The sequence below is a fragment of the Chelonoidis abingdonii genome, chromosome 8 (assembly GCF_003597395.2).
Source record: "Chelonoidis abingdonii isolate Lonesome George chromosome 8, CheloAbing_2.0, whole genome shotgun sequence".
NCBI lineage: Eukaryota > Metazoa > Chordata > Testudines > Testudinidae > Chelonoidis > Chelonoidis abingdonii.
The window spans coordinates 60,596,097-60,614,882 of record NC_133776.1 but is presented as its reverse complement, the minus strand read 5'-3'; the positions used below and the strand labels follow the sequence as shown (position 1 = coordinate 60,614,882).

The following is an 18,786-nucleotide window of genomic DNA, read 5'->3' as shown; positions in this document are numbered from 1 at the left end:
CAGCATCTTGGCAGCATGCTCTAGATTAGGGTTTCTCAAACTTCACTGCACCATGAACTCTTTCTGACAACAAAAATTACTACACGACCCAGGATGGTGGACCAAAGCCTGAGCCCACCTGAGTCCTACCACCCTGGTTAGGGAGGGCGAACAAAGCAGAAGCCGTCCAAGAGCTTCAGCCCCAGGCAGGGGGCCTGTAACCAGAGCCACCCCAGGATGAAGCCCTTGGGCTTCAGCCCCTGGCAGTGGTGCTTGAGCTTCGGCCCTAGGCCCCAGAAAGTTTAAGCCAGCCCTGGTAACCCCATTAAAACGGGGTCCCAACCCCCAGTTTGAGAACAGCTGCTCTAGATGGTGCTCATGGAGCAGTCCTCATCTGTTTATTCAGGACCCTCCTGCCATTCAGCCATATGGTAAGGGCCCAGTGGCCCTAACTTCAGCTAGGGTAAATTGATTTTTTGGTTGCCATGCCTAAAACATCTGAAAAATCTCTCTATATACAGGTATGTATGTTTCAGGTCAAACAAAATGTTTAATTTGACCTGCAACAAAAAATGTCCTTGTTTTTCATTTTGTTTTGTTTTCAGGAATTTTCCTTGTTTAAAAAAAAAAACTAGCAAAATTTCTAAACAAAAGTTTAACCAAAAAAAAGTAAGTTTTCATTCCTTTTGTTTGAAAGTATTCGCCAAATTCCACCCCAATTTGTGAGTAGTTTTGGTTGAGCCAAAACTGCATCTTGTGGCAAATAAATGATGCAGCCAAAGATTTTTGCCCAGCTCTATTTGTGGCACCTGGTTGCAATCCACAAACCGAGAACCCACATCAGACTCTACCTGCCCACCTAGATATGTGGTCAGTGGACCCATCTCCATTACAGATTTCAATCCCATTGTGAACACAGCCTGTCTTCTCTGTCTAGGCTAGGTCCAACCAACATTATAACCATGCTATCAAAACAGCAACAGCCCTGACCTTTGCAGGGCTGGCACACAACTTGGCAACAGAGGTACACATAATTTGGTCCTAGTGCTTTGCAAATGAGATGCATTCTGGAAAAGACATTACTCACCTTTGTAACTGTTGTTCTTTGAGATGTGTTGCTCATATCCATTCCAGTAGGTGTACGTGCGCCGCGTGCACGTTCGTTGGAGACTTTTACCCTAGCAACACTCGGTGGGCCGGCAGGTCGCCCCCTGGAGTGGCGCCGCTATGGCGCCGGATATATACCCCTACCGGCCTGTCGCTCCTCAGTTCCTTCTTGCCGGCTACTCTGACAGTGGGGAAGGAGGACGGGTGTGGAATGGATATGAGCAACACATCTCGAAGAACAACAGTTACAAAAGTGAGTAACCATCTTTTCTTCGAGTGCTTGCTAATATCCATTCCAGTAGGTGATTCCCAAGCCTTACCTAGGCGGTGGGGTCGGAGCGAGACATTGCGGAATGTAAGACCGCTGAGCCGAAGGCGGCATCATCTCTCGATTGCTCAACCAGCGCATAGTGCGATGTAAAGGTATGCACGGACGACCAGGTAGCTGCCCGGCATATGTCCTGGATAGGAACCTGGGCCAGGAAAGCGGCGGACGAGGCCTGAGCCCGAGTAGAATGGGCGGTGAGGCGGCCAATTGGGACGTGAGCCAAGTCATAGCACGTCCGGATACAGGACATCACCCCATGACGAAATCCGCTGGGAAGATACAGGCAGACCTTTCGTACGCTCCGCCACTGCTCTGAATAGCTGGGGCGAGCGTCTGAAGGATTTAGTCCTGTGGATGTAGAAGGCAAGAGCCCAGCGGACATCTAGGGTGTGTAGCTGTTGGTCCCGACGGGATGTGTGCGGCTTCGGGAAGAAGACCGGTAGAAAAATGTCCTGGTTAATATGAAAGGCAGAGACCACCTTTGGAAGAAAAGCTGGATGTGGTCATAGCTGCACCTTATCTTTGTGAAAGATGGTGTAAGGTGGGTCTACCACCAACGCACGGAGCTCAGATACCCGTCTGGCCGAGGTGATAGCGACCAGGAAGGCCGTCTTCCAGGACAGGTAGAGTAACGAGCAGGTGGCTAGCAGCTCGAAGGGAGGGGCCGTGAGCCTAGATAGCACAAGGTTGAGATCCCAGGTAGGGGAAGGGGGCTTAACCGGGGGGTAGAGTCTCTCCAATCCCTTAAGGAATCTTGAAACTATCGGGTGAGAAAAGGTGGAACTGCCGGACTCTCCAGGATGGAAGGTGGAGATTGCGGCCAGATGCACCCTAATTGAAGAGAGGGCTAGGCCTTGGCCCTTGAGGTACAATAAATAGTCCAAGACAACAGGGACTGAAACGGCGTCAGGAACAAGGGAACGCTGTGTACACTAGTAAGAGAACCGCTTCCACTTAGCGAGATAAGTCGCCCACGTGGAGGGTTTCCTGCTCCCCAAGAGGACCTGCTGAACCTGGCTGGAGCATCGGCGCTCAGACTCGTTCAACCAGATAGAAGCCACGCTGTCAGGCACAGGGACGGAAGGTCCGGGTGATGAAGCCTGCTTAAGTCCTGCGTTATAAGATCTGGGCAGTGTGGCAGTGGTATCGGAGTCGCCAGGGACAGGTCGAGCAGCATGGTGTACCAGTGCTGCCTCGGCCATGCCAGAGCGATTAGGATCAGCCTGTCCCTGTCTCTGCAGAGCTTGAGCAGGACTCTGTGGACTAAGGGAAAGGGTGGAAAGGCATAGAGGAGACCCCCTTTCCAGGGAATGAGGAACGCGTCCGAAAGAGAGCCCAGGGAGTGACCCTGTAGGGAGCAGAACACCTGGCACTTCCTGTTCTCCTTGGAGGCGAATAGGTCGATTTGGGGAAAGCCCCACTTCCGGAAAACAGAAAGCAGGATCTCTGGACGGATGGACCATTCGTGTGCCAGGAACGACCGGCTCAGGCAGTCCGCTAGTGTGTTCCGGACCCCCAGGAGAAAGGAGGCTACCAAGTCTATTGACTGAGCTACACAAAAGTCCCACAGTTGCATTGCTTCTTGGCAAAGAGGAGAAGACCGTGTCCCTCCTTGTTTGTTTATGTAATACATGGCCGTTGTGTTGTCCATGAAAATGGCAACACAACGGCCCTGTGGATGTTGCCGGAAGGCCTGGCATACCAATTGGACTGCTCTGAGTTTGCGGACATTGATGTGGAGCTTCAGTTTCGGCAAGGACCAAAGGCCTTGGGTACACAGATGCCCCAGGTGTGCGCCCCACCCCAGAGAGGAAGCGTCCGTTGTTAGGGACAGCGAGGGTTGAGATGGATGGAACGGTCGACCGGCACACACCATGGAGGGGTTCAACCACCAGTTGAGGGATCCCAGCATGTGCGACGGGATTGTGATTATCATGTCCAGGGCATCCCTGCGTGGACGATAGACCAAGGCGAGCCAGATTTGCAGAGGGCGCATGCATAGTCTTGCGTGCTTTGTCACGAAAGTGCACGCAGCCATGTGACCGAGTAGAGTGAGGGTGGTGCGGACAGAGGTTGTTGGGAAGGCTTGGAGCCCCTGAATGAGCGAGACTATAGATTGGAACCTCTGTGGAGGCAAGCTGGCTGTTGCTCGATTGGAGTCCAGCAGCGCCCCTATGAATTCTATCTTCTGCGTCAGGATGCAGAATATTTGTCTGATGATGATGTAGACTAGACGGGTAGAACAGAACCTTGATGATATCTACAATTCGTGTACCTGAGCCTCGGAAGTCCCATGTCGAATCTAGCCGTCGTCGAGATAAGGAAAGACATGTAAGTTTAGATGCGACGGGCGTTAGTCGCGAACTACCGCTACCACTTCATAAAAACTCGAGGCCGAGGAAAGGCCGAAGGGCCGAACCCGCAATTGTAGTGATGACGATTCCACCACATAAGCGAAGAAACGCTCCTGTCGGTGGGTAAATCGCGATAATGAAAATCATTGCGCCCTCATGTCGAGAAGCAGCGTGACCAACTGACTCTGGGAGTCGAGTGAAGGAAAATGTTCCCACGTAGGCAGCACTAAGGAGGAAATCGGATCGTGTGAGCCGTAGGACCATGTCGATCTGCAACGGAAGCGCGCGGTCCATCCGTGAATGTCGAAGGGCTAGCATGTTGTTGTGCGGTTTCTGTCGATCAACGAATCTAGATGGATCGGTGGAGATACATAGACCCCCCACGCCCCCAGTTCGCCCCCACCCCCGCCACCACGCCCCCCCCACCCGCCCCACCGACCACCCCACCCCCACACCACCCCACCCCCACCCCCGCCCTCTTACGAACACCACCCGCCACCGTGCCCTCACATACGCCATCACCCCACCTCCACCCACCCACATCGCGCGACGTCACACCACGCCACATCACTCACCCCAACACCCCACCACCGCCCACCCCTTCATCCCAACGTACAACGTCTCACAGCCCACATCTGGTACTCTCACCCAGCACTTGGCTTACCTTGATGCCCACACCCCCCCCACCCTCAAACTCGTCCCCATTCCACCACTCTCACCACTCTCCCCACGCCCACCCTCATATGCAGCGGACACCCACAAACTACGCAGCAAAACCCAACCACAACACACACTCCCCACCACCGCGAGATAAACCCCCCACCCGCCCCGCGGCCCGCGCGGCCGGATAACGGCTGCCCACACTCACCCCCCCACAACCCCCCCGCACACCAAGCCCCGCTACACCCCCCACGTCCCGCCCCCTAACCACCTGACATACTACGGCCCCCACCCGATAAAAATGGGCGGGGACATATGTTGAGCGCTCGACGAGGATAACACCCCCAGACATAATAACCCCGGCCAACCATACCGACTGCACCCACGCGGGCCGAACCCCACCCCCCGCCCCCGCCCGCCGACCCCCCCCCCGCACAACCCTAGCCCAATGCCGAACTTGAGCTTCTTTGATAAACTTGTTCAAAGCGCAGCAGATAACCAAGATGGGTCTGAGACGTTGCCTTTATGCCTTGGGAATTAGGAAGTACTGGAATATGAACCCCGTGCCTCTTAATCCTCTGGAACCATATTCTATGGCTCCCAACGCGAGGGCAGCTTCGAACTTCCTGCAGAAGGAGTGGTCGTGAATGGGGTCCCTGAAGAGGGACGAGGAGGGAGGATGGGAAGGCGGGTCAAATAAACTGAAGTACGGTTAGCCACTTCACCGTGCCTGAGGAGCCCGCGGTCCCGTTGTTAGCTGGACAACCCAGGGAGAAAGCAGCGAGGCCGGTTGGCGAACTGAACGGGATCCTGGGGGGAAATTGGTACGTTTGCTCTTAGGCGCATCTTTCAAAAGTTAGGCTTCGGTCCTGTGGTGGTTTGGGTGGGACCGGAATGTGTACCTCCCTTGAGGGCTAGTACTGGCGCCTTACGAGAGGTCCGGCTCTCCTCTGAGAAGTCCTTTGGTCTCTGGTCAGGTGGGGGGTAGGATCGTGGGGTTGGGAACGGAAAGACACGGTCCTCTGAGTCTGTGGCGTATGCATTCCATGCGAGACGCAATGATGCATGGCGGTTGTCTTCAGATCTGGAGCAGGGGTCTGTCTTCGGGGAAGAGACTGACGTCACAGGGCAGGTCTGTATAGTATACTGCATGCTCAGTGTGGCAGACTGACGCTTGCAGCAGCGTATTATTTGCCCCTCCATAAGCTAATCCCGAGGCAAATGTCTAGCCACAGTCCTCTGGCGCGATGTCCCACGAGGCCTGGAGGGAGAGTCCCGCAGACCTTTTTCTCCTTCCTTCCGGAGATGCTGAGAACTCTTGCGGCGAGTCCTGTTGGGACAAGCCTCTACAAATTTCCCACCACTGCTCCCAGGGTGTTGTTGTATCTATCAGGAGGGCTTGTATTCGCACTACGCCTAGCTGGAGGCTCCGAGAGTAATTTTCTGCCCAACAGGTCACTTGCCTGCCTCTCTGGCTTTGGGCACAGGAGCTGTGCTGCGCCCATGTTGCTAGCCGGCTTCTTACGTTGGACTCGGCAATGGAGGGGTCGACCTAAGGACCATACTTGAGCAGGGGCTGAACTAGATCATCCACCGGCCCAATTGACTCAACCCCTTTTGCTGTAGGAGGTACTGAGATGCGCGGGTTGCCAGAAATCGTCATCGGTCGAGCCTGGATGGCAGGCGAATAGAGGAGCCGCTACTCTGCAGGCCGACTGTCGAAGGCGATACTGACCATTGGGAAGTCATCCATCGACTATCTCCAAACGACAAGTTTATGTTTCGGGTCCACGCGGGAGAGGAGGTCTGGTGAGACTGAGGTCGATTGGGGGTGAGTCTTGCGTTTGCCGTTCCCGCCACCAGACCATCATCCGGGGGTAGATGAGCAGACGAGACTCGCAGGACGAAGGGTCTTGGAAAGACTCTGGTCTGTGGGGCATCCAGGGGCATGCTCCTTTGGTCCATGTCCTGGCAGGAGTGCGTCCTGCGTGGCTTCGGAGGGGGTCTGCTCACCGAGTGGACTCCCGGGGTGCCTCATGGCAGGGGTGCGGAGTGCGGCGGCGGACAGTGGCTACCTTTGCTTGCAGCGCCCACGGGCAAAAAGGGCCTCTGATTGAGACCTTGGATTGTCCGACTCATCCATAAGATGCCAGTGTCGGCTGAGAGGATCGACGGCTGACGAACAGCACGGTGGGGCGGAGACGTGCGCTGGAGGCGTCATCTCGCGCCAGTAGAACGGCCGCCCGCTGCCGTACATGGCGGTGACGGCTCCGCGATCCATGTACCACTGATGCGAGTGACCGGGACCTACGACCGCGTGGTGCGGGAGGTTGACACGGGGTGCTGAGAGTCGTCGTTGCTAGAATCGGCTGCGGGAAGTGTTGGGTCTCGTCGCGATGGTGCCGCCAGATCTTGGGCAGGCTGCCGGTATGTCTGGATGCGACCGGGACCCTCGAGCGTACCGTACGTACGTACGGAGCCGTACGACGGTGCGAGCGCCTGCCGGACCGAGAGTAATAGAGCTAGACCAGTGAGTGCGGGAACCTGGAACAATGGAGTCCCGCGTGCCGGGCGAGAAGGTGTGTACGGGGCCGCTTGCCATAATTGTACGCGAACCGCCACGGGCAGGTGCCGCGGTCTAGGCAGCTCAGGCTCGTGTTGCGATGCAGAGTCTTGTGCAAGGGAACGCAGCGTCCCGGAGGTGATGGGCACGTGGGAGCTCAACCGTGCACACGTGCCGTGGGAGCTGGTAGGACCGGACTCGCCGGCCTTCGAGAGCCGAATCAACGTCGCGGCAGACATCACGCGTGCCGCGGCAGGTGGAGTCGATGCCGAGCGCGTCTGGTTTGGCTCAGACTGCGGGCCGGGTATATCGCGTCCGGCAGGGCACTGGCCGCGTTCTTCTCCGTGGTGAGAGCGAGCAGTGCCCGACCAGAAGGTGGTGGCCAACAGAGGCTGGGTGAGACGACGTCTTCTCAGAGGGCGTAGCGGTCTAGCGGTGCTGACGGAAGGTGCCTTGTTCCCGGTAGCGCGACGGTGCCGGCGGGTGTTTGAGTTCAAGTTCGCTGCCTCCATCCAGCACAACTGCTTCAAGGCGAACGTCCCGCTCTTTCTTAGTTCGGGGCTGAACGCGCTTACAAAATCCTGGCATTGTCCGATGTCAGGGAGATTCGCCCAAGCACTTAAGGCAGGAGTCATGCGGGTCGCCTGTGGGCATCGGCCTCCGGCAGGCCGCGCACAGTTTGAAGCCCGGTGATCCGGGCATGAACCCGGTACCGGGGTAGGGGACGGGGCTAACCCCCGATCCCTTCTAACTATCTACAAAAACTTACTACTAAAAACTAACTACTAACTACTGTTAAGAGATCAACTATATACACAATTTACCGAAAAAACGAGAGAATCGCTAGGGAGGTGGAGAAACAGTTAGACTGCGCTCCACAGTTCCAACGACCGACACGGACAGTAAGAAGGAACTGAGGAGTGACGGGTCGGCAGGGGTATATATCCGGCGCCATAGCGGCGCCACTCCAGGGGGCGACCTGCTGGCCCGCCGAGTGTTGCTAGGGTAAAAGTCTCCGACGAACGTGCACGCGGCGCGTGTACACCTACTGGAATGGATATGAGCAAGCACTCGAAGAAGCAGCAGCAGTTTGTAAGGGTTCTGACAGACTTCAGAAGGCTGCTGCCAACCTCTCCTTTCTTATAGCAGACAGACAGAGTTGGCATCTATACAAGATGTTTTTGTACCCGCTTTTTAGCAACGGAGCATCTGCAAATATGTAAATACTAGCATCAGCTGAGGCCCACATGTATTAGCATGTACATCAGTGCTAGTGGCAGTGCAGCCACATGGATGCTGAAGAAGGGATACAATATTTCCTTAGGGCAGACAAGCTCTTTGAGCGAACTCTGTTCTAGGCAAAGCCACACAGGGTATCAACAGGTGAACAGGTCCAGTCTACACAGACAAGAGGCAGTTGGTGGAGAGAGGGGAATGCTTCCAACATGGTAACATCTGTAGCATAGGCAGGGCTTCTAGTTTGGTCAGTCTGGACTGGCACACAGTGCTGCAACCACAGTAGCAACTAGAACTCCGGTACCCATGAGCCTTGCTGCGTTGTGACATGGTTGCCACTAAGCACCTCGCATCCCAGCCTGGGCAGCACACCTCTGGCAGTGACAGACAAATAGTGGGACAACAGACAAATGGGAAGGAAGTGACTGGAGTATGGAATGTAAAGGGGATGAGGCATCCAGTGAAGCAGCTCCAGTGAAGCAGCTTCCTCTGTCAGCAGCAGAAATATTAAGTTTTAGGTGTGTCTGTGGGTGTGGGTGTGTGTGTGTGTGGGGGGAAGAAAAACAACAACCCCACTCAGAGAATGGGGGAAAAGCCCCAACCACCTCACCTCTAAGGCGGTACCTAAGAAACACCTTATGAACCTGATCGGTGACTATATCTGAGACAGACAGGAGAACCCCTGCATCTGACCTACCCTGTGCCAGTCATGGAGGAACTTGAGACCAGGACAGAGAGAAGGGAAAGGGCACTGGGGGACTGGCTCTGCTCCTGGCCCCACACAGATTTAAATAAGGCTCTATCTACACTGGGGGAAATATAGAGCGAGCCCCAATTCCAGGCATTAGGGACCAGCCACAAATGTAGACCCCCCAGCGCAGACAGGCAAACTGCTGTTTACACCAGTTCAGTGTACCCCTGCCTCAAGCTAAATTAAGCTGCACTGGGGTACAATGGTCTGCACTACCCCTCGCTGCAATTGTAGCAAACCCCTAGGGAACCCAAGGCTCAGATGCTGCATGCTCATTGGGGGAAGTTGGCAGAGGATGCTGCAGAGCTCTAGGCCTGAGGAGGCTTTACCTGCTCAAAGGAGGTTAGGTCAGTGCAGAGGCAGGTGTGGGGCTAAGATGCCATCTCCCAATACAAGCAAGAGGGCAAGGATCAACATCAGGACACAGTGTGAGGAACATGCTCCATTAAGGACATTTCTATGCATGATTTCAGTGGCTTGCACAGCCCTGCCATGCTGTTTGTATGCTGGTGTCATCCATGCACTACCCCTGCACTTCTGCAGCATGAGAACTCCAGAATGTGCCATAGGAGTGCTGCCATTTCAGGGTGAGAACTTTCTGAACAAGCCAGAAAGTGGTAAAAAGACCTTTCGCTCCCCATGTGAAATTTGGGTTTGCCCCAGCTGAGGCAGGATTGCTCCTTATGGCCTGTTCATGAGTGTCTGATGCAGGCACTGTTCACCCTGCCACAGGAGGCACCGGGCTGCAAACATCCTTCCTGTCTCAGCCATACATAACAACCAGCCCTGTAACGCTAACAGACTAACGGACAGAGAAAGTCACCGCTACAGAAGAACTCAAAGCTCAGGTACCGTACTCCACGCTCACCTGGACAGTGTTGCTCTGGCTGTTCAGGCTCCTCCAGTGTACACATCTTTAACTAGCTCACAGCTTCAGCCCTATGACTTACACAGACACAGATATGGTAGAGGTTGGCCCAATGCCCTGGGCTTTACCTGGCTTCCTGAGAAGCCAATAGCTTCCCAGCTAAATTAAACTACGCTACATCAATGGGGCTGCATGACAGACGCCAGGCTGCAAAACCTGGCGATGGAAGGGGCCAATGGAACACGGGGGAAGGATTGGAAAATGCAGCTGTCCCATTTCTAACTTTGAATCCATCCAGCCTACTCACCCCCACTCCCCATTACATCTCCTCTTCCCTGTTGCTCAGTGCCCTTTGCTCACCCTGAGTCCCAGAGTTCCTTTGCCACCTCCCCTGCCCGTGCTCCTGTCAGACACTAATACTTGGTGAATAGATATTATGAGCTACGGAAATGCCAACAGCCATGTCTGCTGTGAGACAGGGGAGCAGTCACTTCCTCCTCTAATCTGGGGAGAATAATAAGGAAGGGCAAGTATTCTGACCAAGGCCACAGAGGAAGTCAGTGTCAGAGTCAGGACTGGAAGGCAACTATCCACTGGCAGCCAGGACACATCTGAGCTACCCCTCCTCGTGGGGAGAGGTCAGTGATGGCTTAGCAGAGGAGCCAGGGCCAGCACTACCACCTGAGCTACTTCGCCCCTCTCACCACCCGTTGCGGGTCTTGTTGTTCCCTCCATAATCAATGAGGCTGTGAAGCCTGCAGCCATTGGCCCAGGGAAAGCTCTGGGGGCCTGGGAAGGGAGCCCCAGGGAGAGTTTCACATCTTCACAGCCGTGCTGTAATACAGGCTGGGCTAGAATCTTCACTTCCAAGGACACCAGGGATGAAAGATTCACCGTGGCACTGACCTTCTCTAAGGGCTGACTCTCCCATGGCCTGCCATGCCACACTGCTCCTCAACATACCTTGTGCCTGAAATGCCACCCCTGCTGCTCCAGAGGCTGCCAGTCATGCCAACCTGCCCCAGAGCAAGGGGTGGGAATACCTCCATTGGTGGTGGAGGCCCCCCACCTCTCAGTGAGTCACCTGAGGCCTAGAGCTCAGCTCTGTAGAGAGGAAGAGTCCATGCACGACCCCAGCCACATGGCTGCTCCCCAGGGGCAGCACCTGGTGTGTTACTCACTTTGTACGTGCAGCTCTTTGGCCTGGGACACCAGGGACATGAGGTCACGAGTGGTGTGCACTGCGGCTCGGAAGCGATGCAGCCCTCCTTTCTGGGCAGCCTTGGGAGCTGTGTGCTCCAAAAGGTGATCTAAATACTGAGCCACTTCATCACAAACGTCAGCTGGAAGAGCAGGCAGAAGAGAGGGGTTTAGTCAGTCACTTTATGCCTAGGCTCCCCTGGGTTTTCCTTGCTTTAGGGAGAACTTCATGTTACCAGTGCACTGGAGGCAACAGGAAAAGGCGCAGTCTCCCTGCACGATGCAGCAACAGCATGCCTGACTCACTCACTAGGCAGACACAGGTACAGCACTAACAGCAGCCTCAGAGAGCAGTTCCTGTATTGGACATGGTTCCTAGTCCCTCCTCTCCACACCTTGCAATGCCTGCCATCAATCTAGTCCTCAGAAACCCAGCATCCAACTCCAGCAGTGCTATCTGTCCCTTCGGTCCTGCTGCTGTTCTCCTTTCTGATGCGGGGTGGGACAGTCAGCTGCAGCACACACATACCAAAGTGAAATCCCTCAACTAAATCAGTCTGGGCTTCGCCAACCCCCTCCCCTGGCTGCAAGTGATCCTAGTGAGAACCCAAAGGAAGCTCAGTTTATCCATCATCCGGGAAATGAGGTAGAGTCTTTCACTGGGTTAGCCCAAGTATTTCAGGTGCATATTTTTATGCTGTTTCTAAAAGCAGGAGCAGTATCCATTTAAAAGACAACACCACATTAAATCAATTCAGCATATCTCAAGCATCCAGCACAATTCAACCCTAGCTGCTCCAGGGAACAGCCAATGTAGAGTTACTGAGATCACAGTGGGCTTAACTACAGTCATGACCATGCTTCTTGGTTCCACCTCATACGCTTCTCCAGCCTGGCTCTTAGTGAACAGAGCACTGCATTCATTAGGCTCCTGCCAGGGATCACCAATATCATTCATATCTCCTTTCTTTATATTAAAAGATATGAGCTCAAACCCTGCAAGACTCCCACAAAGCAAGTCTGCTGCGCCCCATGGCCCCCGGCCTTGACGTTTCCCATTGGTTTGATACATCTCCTTGTTACTACTTCTCTGCACCCAGACTGAGTTCTTCTGAGCAGGGACTGTCTCTTCCTAGTTGTGCAAGACTCAGCACAGCACGGCCCTGATGGGACACAAAATGCTATTTCTAATTATGAATAAATTATTTTTAATACATAATTAAGAACCATTAGACAAAGTTTGCCTCCAAGCCATCACAGGTGAGAATGGAAACCCTCTTCTCTTCATCCACCTCTTTTCTGTCCCACTAGCCCTCCCACCTGGAGTCAAAACCCGAATAGCCCTGGCACCTGCTGGACCCATTATCTCCTCACTCCCTGCCCACAGCCCAGGATTAACAGTAACCAAGATACCAAACAAGTCTGGTGTGGAGTGGAAAGGGCTTATATGCAATTAGACTCCTGAACTGTCTTATGCCTTCTATGATGGCTAGCTGAACACCTTCCCCACTCTGGCATTACCACCACATTGTTAACAGAACCAGTATCGCATCAAAACCTTATTGCATTGCACAGCGGGCCGAGAGGCTGCAACACAAAGACAACTTGTGCATTGCCTCACATGGAAGCACTTTGCTGACAGGGCTCTCTCAAGAGTGCACCTCAGATGTTTTCGACACACTCAAGCCACTGTGAAGCAAGCCTGTAGTGTGATTTATACCACTTGCCTACAAAGTCACATGCATGCAGCCGTGCTCGCGCTCTCTCTCTCTCTCGCTCTCTGCAGCAGCAACTGAACATCCTTGGAAGGCAGGGTCTGAGTCTTTGAGATGAGGAGTGACAGATTGCTAGCCCATGCAGTATCGAAGTCAATTAGCCATGCAACATGGAGAACACCATACAGATTTCCGGTACAGTGACATGTATGAATTGCAGTGCTCTGCCTTCTGCAGGAGAACATTTATAGTATAACATAATATAGATGGATTCTTTGTAAATGCAATGCCGTCAGGATGAAGGCCATGACAGTTTCATGCAAAGGTCATGCTGGAACACCCTTGCTTCAACTGTGCACGAGCATGGCCATACAGCTTTCATGTGAACACTTACTCTAGAGCATATACATCTTCATTCGATTTCCTGTACAAACAGTCTAGCCAGTGTTGGGGTCTGGGCGTCCATACAGGCAGAGGTATTTCAGCATCTGCCCCATGTTCAGGTCTGAATGGGGCACTTCCCTAGCACCCTGTCTAGCAGGCATCTGGATGGGCTTTCAGACAGGGGCTCTTTGCAATAGTCATAAGCAGAGCCGCCACTCAAAGATACAGTGCAGGGGATTTTTAATCATCTTATGTGGGGCTATGAGACGCTGCAGAAAACATCTGAACTGTAGCCTTGATATCTGGGAAGCTTCAGGAGCACTCGTCTTTTCTGCTGCCTCAAGGAGGTTCCAGTTAAAAGAGCACATTTGGCCAGAGCAGAGGCTACAACTTAGCCCTACAGCTGCTGCATACAGACACAGACACAGGCACCTTGCCTATAAGATGAAGGCATCACAGCAAAAGGAAATCTAGATTAGCAGCATGTGCGCCAAAAAGAGGCAAAAGGAGAACGTACAAGGAAAACCTTATGCCAAGTCCAGAGCAGGGATACCAACTACCTGGGAGTGAGGGTGGAGATGCAATAGCAAACTGCTTACAGGCAGTTAATGGTCTAAATGGGTTAGGGGATGAATCAAGAGAATAGAGGAGAGTTAAGGAAAGGGATTGGGACAGACACTTGGTTATGAGAGATCTTTGCAAATAGGAGATCAAAGACAACATCACGGGAGAGGAAACAACCAACCTCAGCCAGCTATAGTGGCCCAACCTGGGAGGATACCCTTTGCTTTAGGGCCGGGGTGGTTTTTGTAACAGGGCAACAGATTGCTCTCACCTGGCTCCATATCAGGACATACAGCCCAAGAGACAAGAGCCTTGACTCTGCAAAAGTACTTAAGATCTAAAGTATTACAAATTTTCCCATGAAACGGACACCTTGGACTCCAAATGGAGCTAGAAAACGTTCACTTTCATCAGTTCTTAAAGACTTCCTTCCAGACTATTTAATGTAGCTAACTGGATGCAGACATATACCATCTCTTTCTAAAGATATCCCAGGATTTTAAACAGGTCCTTTTTAGGTTCTTTGCAATTCAGATCCTATGTGCAACATCACCCTCTGTATTTTCCCGGCACTGGACCTAAAGCAGAAAGTCAAATTCCTTAGCTTCCACTCAGAACTTCCTCCTCTTGTTCTTGGCTTTTGCCTGCCACACCCACAAAAGCAGAGACTCAATGTCCAGGCCAGTGATCCACCCAGCCCTCAATCCTCCTAACACCACAGTCATGTTAGAGAGACATAGTTAATTGGTGGAGTGGGATGGGGGTCAAGGGAGAACAAAACCAAGGTGGAAATCCAAGTACACTAAATAAGTTACTGAGGCTCCCTGCTGACAGCCTCAGAGTTAATTCACTTATTGATAAGCATAGCACTCCTGAGCACAACCTATTCCAGCGCACCAAGGTCACCAACCCCCTCCTCCTTACCATCATCCGCTAATTGAAAGCCATGCAGCCACTCCTCGGGATTGAGCTCACTGTAGCTGTCAATGCTGAGCCCGTAATCATCGGCATAGAGCTTACCCTCTGGCCCGGGATCCATGAAGCTGAGGTGCGTGCAACACGAAGTTGTCAGGAACTCAGACAACTTACCCGTTTGGGTCCTGGGCGAGACAGAGAGGAGAGGTCAGATCAGAAGTGCCATGGGCTTGTTCTGCTAGCTCTGCATCAGGCTGAGGACCCAATGGGGCCAATGGAACTGTAGCATACTGGCTAGCATGGTGTCCACACGCACTGCCCATTACTGGCTGGAACGTCAGACTGCTCAGCGAGCCCTAGACCGCTACAGCCCTCAATGGGGATATTGTGCAATACTGTGACCATCATCAAGTGTGATTTGACCTTAGATCTCTTAAGAGCCAAACCTTTAATGGCTTTAACTTTTATCAGGAGCGCCCTCTGCAGGCCTGGAGAAGCAATAAATGAAAACCCATCCAGTACTGCACGTTTCTTTTGCTCCTGACAGTGACCAAGCTAAGCGAGAGGGATGCAAACAAAGCATAGGGAGCCATGCTTTCTTCTGCTTAGAAATTTAGGGCTGGGAGAGGGAGAGTCAGAAGAAAGGCCACTGGAGAAAGATATCCACAGCCACCAAAGCAGAATGGGACAGATTGATGGACAGAGTTATTGGGAGGTCAGAACACTACACAAAAACAGATGCCGAGTTAGCTGGAAAGATGAAGAGGCTCTAAGAATGTGAATGTCTCTTTAAATCTCTATTACATGGCACACTGCTGAGGCAGCATTTGTACCACAGCCACCCCCTCCAGCTAGGAATTGGAACTTCAAAAAGAGGGAGGAATGCCTGAGGGTCTACCTGAAATCATCTTGCAAATAAACATGAACCAGGTAACATAATGCCTCTTGGTGGGTTGTTGGCAGTAGGGGTGAAACTTGGGACCTCTGGACCTAGATGTACAGCCCTCTCCTGCCTGAGCTAAGACCCAGCTCTGGTAGCTCAATGACTGTAGTAGACTTATACACCTCTTTGATCCAGCCACTAGAGGGGGACAAAGCACCCAGACATGGCCAAAACTGGACTATGGGACCAGACATGGGGTGGGAACAGAGGGCAGGTCCTGTAGGTCACTCAGGGACCAAAGGGAAAATTTAGAGAATTTTTCTTTTCTGCAGTATACAAATCCAACCCCTGAAGCTATTCACCCCCATGCATAGTGCCTCCTCCCCTATGCAATGCAGTCCCATTGATATCTACCTCTGCTATTTATAAAACACCCACCACTGCAATATCAAAGTATTGGACACTAGGAATGGGAATAAGGGTTTGTAGGGTTAACTCATGGCACTGATCTGGGGCAAGACTGCACAATGCTTGGCAGGTTCCCAGCTGATGCACTGGTTTATGTCCCTGTGCAGACTTTATAACTGAAGTTTTAGTAAAAACATCTCCTGTTGCAAAGCACTTCAAATCCCCTTCTCTGGGACCTCTTGTGCCCATGGGTAGGAGTAGCACTCCTCCTCCCCACCGCGTCCCAAGCTGAACAGGGTAAAATAGGACCTCTCTTTGAGCTGAAAGGTATGCCAAACCCGACCACTTTGACCCTACGGCTTTAAAGGCCTTGGATTACCCCACAGTGGGGACTGAGGGACAAGGTTACTACCAAGTAGGAATGCTCAAACATGTCACCATGAGGGGAGATTGCTGGGCATTTATTAAGCTGAGACTGCACCTGCTCAGATCAGAGCTGGCTGGCAATGCTCTGCCACAGGAGCATTCCTTCAACCCCTGCTTCACACAGTCCTTGGAGCACATCAGCCGGCTGGTACACGCTATGGCAACAGTAGCTCTTGCTTACCTTGCCCCACCAAAATACCCATCTTGCAGCTTCCTCAGCATTGCCAGCACCGTCGGGTGGATGCTGGTTCCAGTTTCATCTGTCAGAGAGAGATACCAGCCATGAGAATGACTCAAGGGAGACACATTCATTTAGAATCTCACTGCAATCCAGACAGGGCATTTTGTTTTATAGCATTTATTATTCTCTCCAACCACTGGAAGGACAACTCCATGAGGACCCTTCCTGCATGCCCAACATACAGAGACTTTTCCCTGCCTCCCTTTTATTCTAAAAAATGGCTTCCCTGGTCACCCAAAGACTTAGCTGTTGTGTTGGGACACAGGGCATGGCTACACTATAAACTTAAATCAGTCAGCCTATGCTAAGTCAAATTACAGCCCAGCTCACATCCACACTACCTTCCGTTGGTCATTGTTGCACATCCTCACCAGGAGCGTTTCTACCTTCTTAAGAGGGGTGGCAGAGGGGAGCACTGAGAGCCTAGGCTCTCAGCTCCATGCACAGCTCTTCCCTGGGCAGCCTCCCATCCATCCCAGGGAGACAGCCCGAGCTGTGAGGTGGACTTTGTCAATTTCACAGCTCCAGCACAGAACCCTGAAATTAACAAGAATGACAGCCAACACACAATGGAGCTGACACTGTCATCCTAATGACATCAACATAAGCCCTACACCGCTTGAGGAGGTGGAGTTATGATGTCACTGTAGTAGGGCATGTACATGTAGTATGGCACGTAGATCAACGCAAGCTGCTTTACGTCAACCTAACTCTAGTTTAGGTCAGGTCACAGTCTTATTTTGTAAGACAGACCAGGCCTAAAGAGGCTCCCCTTTGCTCTTTAGCAGGCTGCCTTCCACTGAAGCACCAAGCAGTAACAAGGTAATTTAACATCCAAGACACACCCAGCCAGGACTTCTTGGGAGTCCCAGGCATAAGCAGTTGTGTGCTGTGCTAGGCCTGGCCTATACCCTTGTGTGGGGCTCAGAGTGATAGTCAACACACTGCAGCTTACCACCCATGCAGTGGCAAGATACATAGTGAAAGGGACAGAGAGAGAGAGAGTCAGGGCAAAGAGATCAGTCCTTCTACCCAACAGGTAGTCTCCATAATTGAGGTACCTCATTAGGAGGTGTAACAAGGTTGATTAGGTACCTCTAAAAGTGACCAGAGGTTTCCTAATCATGTTAGGAGAACAATCGTCATTTGAACTGTAACAGACAGCGTATACTGTTGCTCAAAAGACTAGACACCAGCATGAGTCAGCTGGATTGACTACTGCAGTGAGGAGACATGAGAGAGTTATACAGAGTGGGACAGAGAGACGGAAATGCTCTTTGTCCCTCTTTTAGGGGAAAAGGTGACTAAGGGACAGTCAATTTAATTCAAAGGCAGCAAATTTAAGGGCAATAAAAGGAAATACCTTTTTACACAATGCATAACATGTGGAACTCATTGCCACTAGATACAGAGGCCAAGAGCTTAGCAGGATTCAAACAAAAGGGTTAGATGTTTCCATAGATGGATGATGAGGATGTAAGCCCTCATGCTTCTCAGCATTAACCAATCACTAAGGCTAGGAAGGCACTGCAGTTATCGCAAGTTATTCCATAGTTGTCTGTCAAGTTTTCTTGCACGCCCTCTGAAGCAGGTGGCATTGAAGCCAGGACACTTGGCTGATCCAATCCTAGTTCTTCTACAGAACTACAGGCTTCCACAAGGGCTTTTTTTTTTTTTTTTTTTGCACCAAGTCATCTTCCCAGCTCCTCTTCTACAGAGACCTCCAAGAGGGCAGCCAGACAGCCTCTCATTAAGGGACTGAGTGATGGGAATGAGCTTGAACATCAATAGCAGAGAAAGAGAGAAATTAACAGAGAGTGGGTGAGAGCAAAGGTGACTCCCACCCAGCCTCAAGAGATGGTTCATCCTCTCTTTAGATCAAAGGGACCCATGACCCAGTAGAACCTCTTTCTCCAATGCAGGATTGTTTCCTAGCATGCGTGGACTTGAGTTCTGTCCAGGCTGATCATTTAAGTTGTGCCAAGCAATGGGGCTCCCTCCATTTTCCCCAAGCCAAGAGGTCTCACTACAGAACCAAGCCAGCAACAAGCCATGAGGGGCAAGTTCCTCTGCCAAACGTGCCAACGGAAGAGATCACGCCCTGGAACAGGAATGGCTTCAACACAAGTGAGAGGTCCTTTAGGCAAATCTCACCTGTCTCAAGGGAGTGCCTTTGTTCCAGAGTTACCTTGTGATCAAACAAC

General features: G+C 52.2%; 1 protein-coding gene across 3 annotated transcripts in view; it reads right to left on the bottom strand.

Annotated features, from left to right (window-relative positions):
- The window catches only part of PHKA1 (phosphorylase kinase regulatory subunit alpha 1), a 101,743-nt gene that overhangs the window by 23,525 nt on the left and 59,432 nt on the right, over positions 1-18,786 (bottom strand). For 2 of the 3 annotated variants that reach the window (XM_032791611.2, XM_032791612.2), the window contains exons 17-19: positions 16,523-16,601; positions 14,634-14,809; positions 11,028-11,189 (exon numbers count right to left, since the gene is read on the bottom strand). In XM_032791611.2, the coding sequence (XP_032647502.1) occupies positions 11,028-11,189; positions 14,634-14,809; positions 16,523-16,601 (417 nt within the window). The remainder of the gene's footprint in view (positions 1-11,027; positions 11,190-14,633; positions 14,810-16,522; positions 16,602-18,786) is intronic. The other variant, XM_032791613.2, reaches the window with a different exon arrangement.